This window comes from Ctenopharyngodon idella, chromosome 19, assembly GCF_019924925.1.
Source record: "Ctenopharyngodon idella isolate HZGC_01 chromosome 19, HZGC01, whole genome shotgun sequence".
Lineage (NCBI taxonomy): Eukaryota > Metazoa > Chordata > Actinopteri > Cypriniformes > Xenocyprididae > Ctenopharyngodon > Ctenopharyngodon idella.
The window spans coordinates 31,082,440-31,094,474 of record NC_067238.1 but is presented as its reverse complement, the minus strand read 5'-3'; the positions used below and the strand labels follow the sequence as shown (position 1 = coordinate 31,094,474).

The following is a 12,035-nucleotide window of genomic DNA, read 5'->3' as shown; positions in this document are numbered from 1 at the left end:
CAGTGGCTTCAGTTATTCTTCAAACCTAAAGAGTACAATGAGATATTTATTGACTTAATTGTTCTCACTTTTGTGCTAAATTTCACGCCTTCTCTAGTGAAAAAACCTATACCAAAATGTATTTAAAATATTATTATTAACTGACATATCGCTTGAGACTCACTGATATAAATATTGTCATTAAACTTTATTTGGAGTACTTCTTTATTACACAATGCATATTTCTTAATATTAAGCCTAAATGTGTTTTAATATCACTATTAGTAAGGATGATCAATTTATAATATCAGTCATTAAATGCAAGATATTTAAAGTGTACCATTTTTGCACAATCAAATATACTTAAGTATGTTCTTAGTTGGACCTCAGCACTACTTCTGGATAACTAAAGTGCATTAAGTACAAAATTAGTTGTTCCAGTTTAGTATACCAGAAGTACAATTGCAGGGTATTTACATTAAGTACATAAATATGTAAATGTATTTGTAGTTTACTTAGCATAAATGTATTTCAAATACATTTTGGTATATTTATTTTTCACAGGTTTCCAAGTATTTTAAATTGTATTGAATACACCAACAATTATTGTTATTAGTAAATTACCACATTTAAAATATGAACTGTACTATATGAATATTAATTTCTACTAATCTTGTGTTTTTCATGGATTCTTTGGTGGTTAATGAGTAGGGCGTAGAATCGTAAGAACATTAACGATTCTGGTTCTGATTCCAGTTCAAATAGGTTGTTTGCACGTCATTGCTGCACGCGAAATGCGGCTGGAGGGCAAGGAGTGATTTTTCTATATAGGAATCCTATCACAAACTCAAAATTCCTATGTTTTGCATCGTTTATGGTTGCTCAAATCTATCAAACAGAGAAACCACAATGAGCTTTTATCGTTTACGTAACTTATATCATTTTTTAACTTTAAAAGTTGTCACCTTTTATAGCGTTTTGCGTCTGCCGATACTGAAATGAATATGGATACCTGCTTACCTTTTTTATTTTTGACTTGGTTAAATAATCACATTCTTCATGGTATCATTTGCAGGGAAGAGAAGATATTTTATCCCATTGAATGATCATTTAGTGTTTTCACTTCATTTTTGTAGAATTCAGTTTATGTTGATCTGGTTACTGTGAAAACAGTGTCACGCGCTGCTGCTTCAGCCATCAAATGGTAGAAAATGTCCAAATAAAAAAAATGTGTTCAACAAGCTGACAGAAGTCGATCAATTTCTTTGTTGGAAGAGTGTAAATGTAACTGTAGTTTTAATGATTTCTTTGTAAATATTCACTTTCCCATATGACCACGGAGGAGAATCGGAGGGGCATTCAGCGGACAGGCACCCTTTTTTACAGTCTATGACAGACACCGACACACTGTACTTTTAGTTTTTTTTTGTATTTATTTCAACAAATGACAACCAAAATCAAATCCATAGAAGCTTGTGAACAGTTTTGTAGTGGCTGCATGCAAGTTATGCTTATTCACAAGCCGAATGAGAGTCATACTCGCAAATGTAATGTTAATTATTAAACCAAAACAAAATACAAAACTTTCAAAAACACTCAGCAATGTGATTATTTTATTGAGTGATAGGCAGTGGGTTCAATCAGTGACATTATTAGATTTGATATACGGCGTCTCGCCGTCACCTCCTCAACCTGCTTCCCTTAGTGTGTTTTTACACGTAAAAAATGCGAAAATTGTATTACACCGTCCAATTTTTTCCCCGAATGATGATGTGAGCTCCTGTTGCAATTCTCGACATTTTTCACAATCATGACAGAAAATCAAAAATACTGCCCTAACGTCACTATCAGAAAGGCAGCGCGATATAAACAATCCAGACTAGAACTGAACACGGCGTGACGGCAGCTTCACATTCTCTATATCTACCTCCTCGATGGCAGTCAAGTCTTTCAATTCAGTAGAAAAATCGCTCCTCTTCATAACATAAGGTTCACGTCCAACATATGTTGTGATTTTCTGTTTATACCTTTCTAAACCAGCACAGTACGGACTTTTCCCCATTTCTTCCATTCTAATTTTCACTGCTTGCCCTCCACATTAATTTTGCGCGTCACATGATTGCAAACAACCTATTAATGATTCGCCTCCTTAATGATTCTATTTTGTAATGTTGAGAAAGAAAGAATGGACGTTGATTTGAAAACACACTACCGTTCAAAAGTTTGGGGTCGGTATGATTTTTATGTTTATGAAGAAGTGTTTTATGCTGAGCAAGGCTGCTGTTATTTGATCAAACATACAGTAAAAAATATTAAAATATTAAAATTTTAATATATTTTAAAATGTAATTCATTCCTGTGATGCAAAGCTAAACTTTTACTCCAGTCTTCAGTGTCACATGATCCTTCAGAAATCATTGCTGCTCAAGAAACATTTCTGATTTTTATCAATGTTGAAAAGTTACAAAAATCTTGCTCACCCCAAACTTTTGAACTGTTGTGTACATTAATAATAATAATTCACCATTTTCGTTATTCCTCCAGTACCCATATCTTGATTGAGGTGATCATGTTGTGTGCCCCACGTCTTTGGAAAAACAGTGACTTTCCAGAACACAGGCGATACAGAAGTCACATGTAAACCACTGAAATGTGCATTTAAATGGGCTTTATAATCACAGGAACGAGCGAGTCATGCATTTGAATGTTGATTGTTGATTGCTGACAGAAAATAAGTCACACTGATCTTTATGATGGTGGCAAGGTGGCTCTGTCCGTATTGGAGGAACAACGTAGACAGTCAGAACGTTAATGAAGGAAATGCATAAAAATCATTGGTTCTGGTATGTTTGATGTAATCCGTTGTGACCTTAAACCTTAAATCTATTAATGAGGGCTGCTACTTTACTCTTGATGTGCTCATCTTGAAAAGGGAGAGGTTGTTTTTGAGTCACATTTGTACAATGCTTGCATCTAGTACTGGTAAAAATGTGAATTTCCCTCAGCTTGTCTACAAAACTAGCAATAGCATAGCTCTGTATGTTATTAGTTCTAGCTCAGTGTTCATCTTTGTGTGGTGAGGTGATCTAAAGCCTGTACGTTCCAGCGGTGGACTGAATGGATAGTCTCTTATTTTTTTTTTTGCTCTTCTCTATGTTCTTTTACTGTAAAGTAGCTTTTGCACTGGACCATCAGGTTGTGTACACGTCACACTCCACTAGAAGCTAATAAACAAGATGTAAAGACGTCTTTCAGAAGCCCTCGGGATCCGTCGAAACACTGCCGATTGGATGCAGGATTTGTTTGCCTGATGTTTCTGTTTTTGGTTTCAGCTCTAAGATGCTGAGTCATCTTCGACAGTTTGATTCCTGGATCCGAGGAGAGGCAGTGGGGCTGTTTAGTAGAAGATATCTCGTAGTCTTTCAGGTTTTTGGTTTGATAAATAATCGAGTGACTGTTTCACTGATGGCGCGCTAACGCAGGCCGGCGGAGACTGTGTCCTTCATGTCAGCCTGGCAGTGATTTTCCAGTAGTATTTTTATACTTTTGAATAAAAAGTTTTATATGCTGTACAGAAATCATTTCATAATAGCACCTCATAAAACCACACTGTTGAGAGCCCTAAATGGAGGTCTGGGCTCCTCATGCCAGAACACATTGCAATAATAAATGTCTCTCAGATTTTATCTTCTAATAATAGGACCCGACATGCGCTGTAGCCGTGTGTCAATGGCCGACATAAAACGTTCACCGTCATGGAACTTTTCTCTGTGGGACGCAGAAAGAATATGTCGACCGTTCTCCAAAAACTTCTCTCAGCTTCTGAACTCTGACCACCCGTTGGAACAAGAAAGCCCAAAAGATAGAAAGAAATAACTGGAATAGCAACAAGGTTTTGTTCACGGACAGCGCGGTCGAGACAGGCCTTCCAGGCTCCTTTGAGCATTTAATACCTTTCAGTGTTTAGAAAACTATTTTCTCTGTTTCACACATGGGTCTTTAGCTCTGAGGTACTTAAACTGTCAAAACTAGATTAAAAAGATAAAGAAACACCCAAGGTTGCTGACTAGCTATAAAATATGTATTTATATACAGTGTACTGTATGTATACAAAATACAACTTTTTGTAGAATTAATTTTCTTCTTGTGTCATGCACATTTTAGTGTCATACACAATTATATATTTTTTCTTGTTTATTTTTGTATTTATTTTATACAATATATGACTTTTTGTAGAATCAATTTTTTTGTATCATGCACATTATTTATATATATATATAATGTATATATTTATATATATGTGTGTGTGTGTGTGTGTGTGTGTATATATATATATATATATATATAAATAATGTGCATGATACAAAAAAATTGATTCTACAAAAATATATATACACTGCACATTTTTGTGTTATACACTTATTATATATTTTTTTCTTTATATTTTGTTTCTTGTTTTGTTTATTTATATATATATAATTATATTTTATTAATTTTTTTGGTGTGGGGTTTTTTGCACTTTTTAGTGTCATACACAATCATAATATTTTGTCTTATTTTATTATTTATATTATACAAAGTATGATTTTTGTAGAATTTTTTTTTTTTTTGCGGCATGGACATTTTAGTGTCATATCCAATTTCTATTTATTTTTGGGTTTTTTTATATTTTTTTCTTGTTTATTTTGTATTTATTTATTGATGTATTTTTGTCATATACATTTTGGTGTGATGCACATTTATTATATTTTTCCTTTTTCTTGATTTATGTATTTATTAGGGGTTGAGGTTTTTTCCTTTTTTAAAGCTAGAATTTTGCTAGAATTGACTATTTCTTTCTGGTTTTCTTCATACTATGCAATGCTTAAATTAGATAATTAAATGTGCAGGGACCACCAAACTTGATCCCCCTTTTGTCAGTGTTTCAGTTTGTAATAAGTTTGGTATTAGACTTTTAATGTCTCTGTTCTAGTTTGATATTTGAAACAGAAAAGTCAAGAACTCATGGCAAGCTGATGAATCAAGCAATGTCCATTTATAAAAAATTATAATAATAATCCAAAATTAGACAGATGAGACAGACTATAAAAAAAGAACTAGAACAAATGCCCACTACTATCTGTTCTGTGCAGTGAGGGCCTGACATGGTCCAGCAGTAGAGGGCACTCTTTCTTTTTGTCTGGCTTTCATCCCCATCCTCTTCAGATAGACAGCCGGCCTGACATGTTCCAAAGAGCGAGAGCTTGCATTTTAACACCATCCATCACAGGGCATTAACTGAAGTTAAGCAACACAGTAAGGTTTGTTTTAGATGTAACTCCGGTCCCCAGTGGTCAAACATTCTTGAAAATATGCATCTCCTGTTTCTTCCCCTAGAACATCTGGTGCAGAGCCAAAGGCTAGAATGAGGCGGCTTTGTTGGAGCTACATTTTTGCATAAATTATTTTTCCAGCTTTTAAGGGGAAAATGAGTACCAGAGAAATATGTTCCTTCTGTCATACTGAAACACTCAGCCATCCCAAGCCTCCCCTTCTTTGAAAGGGATTGTTTTCCTTAGCCTAGGTACATGACTGTGGATCTGGGTGCTACAAATGCAAGTGGCGACCATACATGATTGATTCCCGCGATGTGCCTCTACCTCAAAGTCAACAAGCAGTCAGAAGGTGCTGGTAGAGGGGGGAGACGTGGTTCTTCTGCCAATTATCTCTGGCTCTGGGTGAGCCGTGGGTGATCTCTGCATCAAGCGAGGACTTGGAAGAATGTGTCTGGCAGTGTAGCAGAAGACTAGATGAGTTGCGTCACCTTACTGAAGTTTTCCCCCCGAGCCACTGCCTACCAGGATGGAATCTTGAGCTCAGAAAAATAGATTACAGACAAGTGCTCCATTCTTTCCCTCCTGTTGCAGGTCTGCCACCAAAGGAAATATGTATATCTCACATCTTTCCAACCACAGTAGTTTCCATTTTAGTGTAGACGTAAAGGATGAGAAATGAGAATGAACATATGGTTACCTTGGGCTTTTTCTCGTAAAGTAGCAAAATTGATAACAGTTCCACTCGTCGATTTCTGTCTCTTTCTGGTAGTCGAGCTGAAGATCACTTCTGTAGTTTTGCTCATTTGTATTTGTAAACTCACTGTACTACCTTGATTTTTGAGCTAGGCTATGTAGTCCAGTGAAAATAAAGCAGTAATTAATAGCCATTTGATGGCAGATTATTATGCTAACCAGCCTAATTACAGGAGTGTGTCCTCTGAGTCCCAGAAGGGATGAATCATTTGACTGAAATTACAATATTAGATCAGAGACCCATTTATGAGGCATTAAATGGATCTGGTCCAATCTCACACACACACAGGGAAGCATGCAAGTATTTGTTTGGTTGGTTCACACTCGTGGAGAAAAAAACAACAAAAAAAACTGGTTGTAACTTTTCATTTTTTGGGCTTTTAAAATTTTTAATTCTTAGAAATGTATTCTTTAAATTGTTGTTTTAACATGGTTTTGATGGTTGAGGCTTAACTATCAGGTAAATAATAATTAAAAATTGTAAATTTTCAAGGTAGAACTTTTTGTACAAATATAATGAATTACTAATTTATAATATCATTACGTATTATTGTTATATATATATATATATATATTGCCATGACAGAGTGTGAGGGTGAAATTAGGATATAACATGCCACCGTTACATTTACATTACGCCTCCACTGTCGTTTTGCTTTTTATAGAAATAAAAACCATTTAATTCAGTTGGATAGTGGTCGTTTCAATCCCATCATGCTCATCCAACACGAGCAGCAGAGTTGTATGTAGTGTAGCAGGAATCAGAGTTCACTGATCACGTGATGAGACTGACAATCCCATGGCGGAGAATTTGTTGTGCAACAGAGACCAAAAGCTTCTGACAAATGTGAACTCATCTTGTAGAATGCGCACTCAGCACCAGCGTTCACTATTCACAGAGTACACGCGATCGCGAAATCGAAAGTGAAAGTAAAACGCGAGCGTGCATTCAAACGCGATTACCTCACTTTTTGAAAGTGACTCCCTGATGCATGTAAATATCTCCCAATATGAAAGCTATCTTAGGCTGGACTTTGTAGTTGTAACCATCTCTTAGCTCTGTATTACACTTTTTTTAGTCTCTATTTGCACTTTATATATATATATAAGATAATGCCAAACCACTAGGTTTTCATTCTTTTAGTGAGATTTTTGTCTTCCTTATATCAAGCTATTTTTCACTTTATGCCGCTCCTGAATTTGTATTGTTTATTTGAATAAATTTATAGATATGAAAAATGAGAATCATGTCATTGATGCCATTTCTAAAATAGATGTAGCTAATAATTCATAAATATTAAGTTGTAGTAATAAAATAAATAAGATAATGCCAAACCACTAGGTTTCATCATTTCAACCCCAATTTCAACACGGCTCTAAAAAATCATTTGCATGTTTCTTTTTCAGACCCCCAGACCGCTGAACATTATCAAGCAAAACAACGGCGAGCAGATCATCCGTCGACGGACACGCAAGCGCCTGAACCCTGACCCCGTCCCGCCTGAGCAGGTGGGGTCCAAGCAGCAGCGCGTCAACAGCGAGGAACGTCTCAACGGCAGCCCCTTAGAGAGGAGGACTGAGGAAGCAGGATCCGATGGGTCTTTATCACGTGCCGAGACCCAAGCCCAGTTGGGCAAATATGAGTCTTATGGCCCATCCGGACCCAAAAGTCACCCTAGCCCCCGCTCCACCCACGCGTTCCTCGTCAACCAGACGCTGGAGATCCACAAGCGTATGCCACCACTGCATATGCACAAGAGCCCGGCGGACGGAGGGGCTGAGGGAAACGGGCTCGGTGTGGGACCCCAAGGCGGGGACGGTAAGGGTGGCTCGGAGCGGGGCAGCCCTATTGAGAAGTACATGCGTCCGTCGAAGCAGGCCAGCTACTCTCCTCCCGGAAGCCCCATCGAGAAGTACCAGTACCCGATCTTGAGCCTACCCTTCCTCCACAACGACCTGCAAAACGAAACAGACTGGTTGCGCTTCTGGACTAAGTACAAGATGTCTGTGCCGGGCAACCCGGGTCACTACCTGAGCCCCATGGCCGGCCTTCCCAATCCGTGCCAAAGCTTTGTGCCTTACTCTACTTTCAGCTTACCGCCTCATTTTCCCCCGCCGACCCCTTCTGGACCCGAGAGCGACACGCCTCTCGACCTGGCCATGAAACATTCCAAACCCAGTCCGACGCCCAACGGGGCCCTCGTCGCCAAGGAAAGCCGGGCGTCGCCCGCCTCCGACAGGGAGACAGATCAGCCGGAGGAAGCCGAAGAGACTTTGCAAGTCCCCAAACCGGAGAAGGTTGATCAGGCCACACAAGATGATCTCTCCAGCAAATGTGCCCACTGTGGCATCGTCTTCCTGGACGAGGTCCTGTACGCCCTGCACATGAGCTGCCACGGTGAGGGCGGGCCCTTCCAGTGCAGTATCTGCCTGCACGCTTGCTCCGATAAGTACGATTTCACAACCCACATCCAGCGAGGCCTCCACCGGGCCGCCCCCGAGGCCAACGCCAACCCCTCTAACCAATGAGCTTTACGGACCTGCAGTCCGAGCACAACTAGAGCAGCGCTCGTACGAATGAATCCATTGACGTGCCAAGACGGATCAAGGTGCCTAAGCAGCCAATGCTAGAAACTTCAGTCAGCATAGCATTTCTGTGGGAGCTCCCAAACACAAACACACTTTTAACGAACAAAAACTGCTTTTTGAAGACATCGGTACATGTAGCTATATATTTTCGTTAGTCCAGATATGTAATTTTCGACAAGGCAGTTCAGCAAGCAAGGTACATCTACTCATTTCTCGTCGTCGTCGTTGTGTGTATTCACAGATTTATGAAAAGTTCTCTGGTTCTGGTAAAAATGAGGATGTGTTTCTGCATGTGTGGCTCGGTGTAGGAAAATGTGGCAGTCGTCTGTCACTATGGCAACAGCATAAATGACTGTCGTCCTCAAACAAACATCCAGCATCCTCAGGGAGTGTGTATGGCTGAATAGACAATATTAGTTTATAGTCTAGTTAACATACTAAATGTCTTAAGTTTGTTTTTGTTTTTTTTTAAGTTAGGTAAGTCACAGAATTCCATCAGAACTTTTAAGCTGCTGCCTTAGTTGCTGGGATGCAATTCTTATTACTCTAGAAATTTGGGAAGGAATAAAAACGTATTTTTTTCTAGGTTGTTAATAGTAAAATCACATTATCAGTGCCTGATATATTGTACAAAGTATTTTCTACATGAGATGTTGATATGCAACATTGAACTTGCATCTGAATAAGGGCCTGGAGTTTGGCTCTGACAAACGTTTACATTTGCAAATGTAGCAAACGACGTAATGAAGCAACACCTGAACTTTTTTTTTTTTTTTTTTTTTTTTTTTCCCACGAAAACAGTAAGACAATTCAATTTCCTTTCCTCCAAAGGTGGAATATTAAAAGTACTATGGTTTTTTTATCTTTGGCCACAATTCATTCCAAGCATTGTCATCTTCTGTTACCATGTTCTTGTGCTTTGTAGTTGATGAAGAAGCTTCTTGTATCGGACTGAAGTCTTCCTGTATTTTTCTCCTGCTCTTCTGATAGCGAACATTCAAGGGAAGCCGATCAGGCTGTGCTTTATTTGGTCATTTTATGGGAGCCAGTGCTCTATAACATAAAAATAATAACTTTTCTGCCAGTCTAAATATATCGTGTTCCACCTTTAATTCTAAAGAGCAGTTGAAAACACCTTAAATTTAAAATGATTCTGTGTACTGTTGATGAAACTTAATAACTGCAGGTGTTTCTGGTGCCTTTCGATGGCAGTTGTCTCAAAGAGGCATAACATTGTTATTTATATTGTTGTTTCACCCAGCTGTACTTTGGTTTATGCTCCTTTTGCAATTTTTATCATGTGGAGGCGAGTGGACAACCGTCTACCTGAGCAACTGAACAACACGTCTGTTTCTAAGTAATAATGAGCTCAGAAATAATCCAAACGTGATTTATCAAGTCAAGCGCTTGATATGTTTTAAAGCTGTTTATGCTGCATCTCAGATTTCCATTTTATTTGAATAGGGCAAAAAATCATTTGAACCCTCCCAGATTGTGTTTTTGTTTGCTAGCAACTTTTTTTTGTTGTGCTTCTCCTCCACATTCGCTCCTTTTCATGGCCACAGGTTCAGTGAGTTGGGCCCGGTCTGACTTCATACAGACATTATTTATATGAACTGGGGAAACAGGGAGAGATCGAGGCTCAAAACGTCTCATTTGCTCTCTCTGTTTTTCTCCAAATCTAGCCTTACAACGCTGCTTAACTGCAAATGCCTCTTAAAAACAACTGAAATCATTATAAACCGTCGCTTTTATACAGTTGGGTATTAAATAACATAAGATTCTTATTTTTATTTTTTTGTCTCTAAATGTTCATTTTAATTTGAAAATGTTAATGCTTGCACTTCAGTTACTCTGTTGCAAAAGAAGAAAGATGAAATGTGTTATTAGCATGCTAAGTACAGGTACTGCATTATAATAAATGAACGAGATCTTGCCTATGTTCGAAGGTCTTAGCAATATTGAAACACAAGGAGTATTTGATGGAGCCTGGAAGCTTGTTTGGTCAAGGCGAAGGGCATAAATATGTAAATGTTTTAACCATTATTCTTAGAATGTTATTGTTTTTACACTTGCTGCATTTAAAGTGCATAGATGATGATTTTAGGATTTTCTTTTTTTTTTTTTTTTTTTCAGCTGCCACCTTAACTTTTGGTTTTGTTTTTTTCTTTTTCTTTTTCATTTTTTTTTTTTTTTTTGTGTGGTAGGTTTTTACATGCAAAAAGATTCAATAAAGATGGCAAAGATGTCTGTTACATCTAAACTTGAATAATAATGATGATGACGATGATAATAATGATAATAATAAAATAATAAAACATTTTAGCAATTATATGTGTACCTTATTGTGTATCATCAGAATGTTTTCTTTAAAATCATTGTTATTTTATAAATTTATTGCAATTTATTTGTTAATTTTATTAGTTCTGCTCACCAAGGCTTCATTTATTTGTTCAAAAATATTGTAAAATAGTATCTCCATTTAAACTATCTGTTTTCTATTGTGAATATATAGTAAAATGTAATTTATTCCTGTGATCAAAGCTAAATTTTCAGCATCATTACTCCAGTCTTCAGTGTCACATGATCCTTCAGAAATCATTCTAATATGCTATCTATCTATCTATCTATCTATCTATCTATCTATCTATCTATCTATCTATCTATCTATATATCTATCTATCTATCTATCCACCGTCTCCGCTCTGAGTTTCCGATTCAGTGTCCGGTGATTCCCAGCTCTATTGATTATTCTGTTCAATCTGGAGAGCTGGATCTAACCTTCTGACGGCTGATGAACTTGAGTCAGAGGGTTGCAGTATCCCTGTGCTCGCCGTGTCACATGACATACAACCCAAATGAAACCTCTGACCTCTCACAGTACTGTGTGGAACTGCTATCGATCGCCGTCCAATTGTTTTGTCTCTTGTCCTACAAGGCTGTTGGTTAAAGGCTCATTATATACAGTCATTCAGGGCAGGATGCCAGTCTGAAGCACTGAAGGATACGGTTATATGCATCTACAGAAATTCATTTGCATATTTGTCTCGTATCAAAGTTAAGACACGTGTTTCCAAATATTCAAAGAAAAAGGTGACACCCTGACAGATGGAAAGGAAGTATGTGAAATCTCAAAGCTCTTACAGAAAACCTATTAATATGAGTTGAGCAAATAGGTGTTATGCGCAATCTAACTTCTGTATTCTGTAAAACAGATCAGATCGCTTCCGGTCTTTTGTATGTGCTTCATGAAAAAATTAGCTGTTTTATTCAAGATAACCCCCGCATATGCAGATTGATATTTAAAAGCTTTTTTCATTTTTCTTCTTCACACTAACGTTTAGATATTTAATAGAATAAAAAACCTATAACAATGTGAACTAGGTAGTTTCGCCATCA

At 37.5% G+C, this 12,035-nt stretch overlaps 1 protein-coding gene across 5 annotated transcripts in view; it reads left to right on the top strand.

Annotated features, from left to right (window-relative positions):
• Positions 1–10,960, top strand: part of trps1 (trichorhinophalangeal syndrome I) — a 128,908-nt gene extending 117,948 nt beyond the window's left edge. For all 5 annotated transcript variants that reach the window (XM_051872590.1, XM_051872593.1, XM_051872591.1 and 2 more), the window contains one exon: positions 7,455–10,960. In XM_051872590.1, coding sequence (XP_051728550.1) covers positions 7,455–8,576 — 1,122 coding nt within the window. In that variant the 3' untranslated portion in view covers positions 8,577–10,960. The remainder of the gene's footprint in view (positions 1–7,454) is intronic.
• The last annotated feature ends 1,075 nt before the right edge of the window (positions 10,961–12,035 follow it).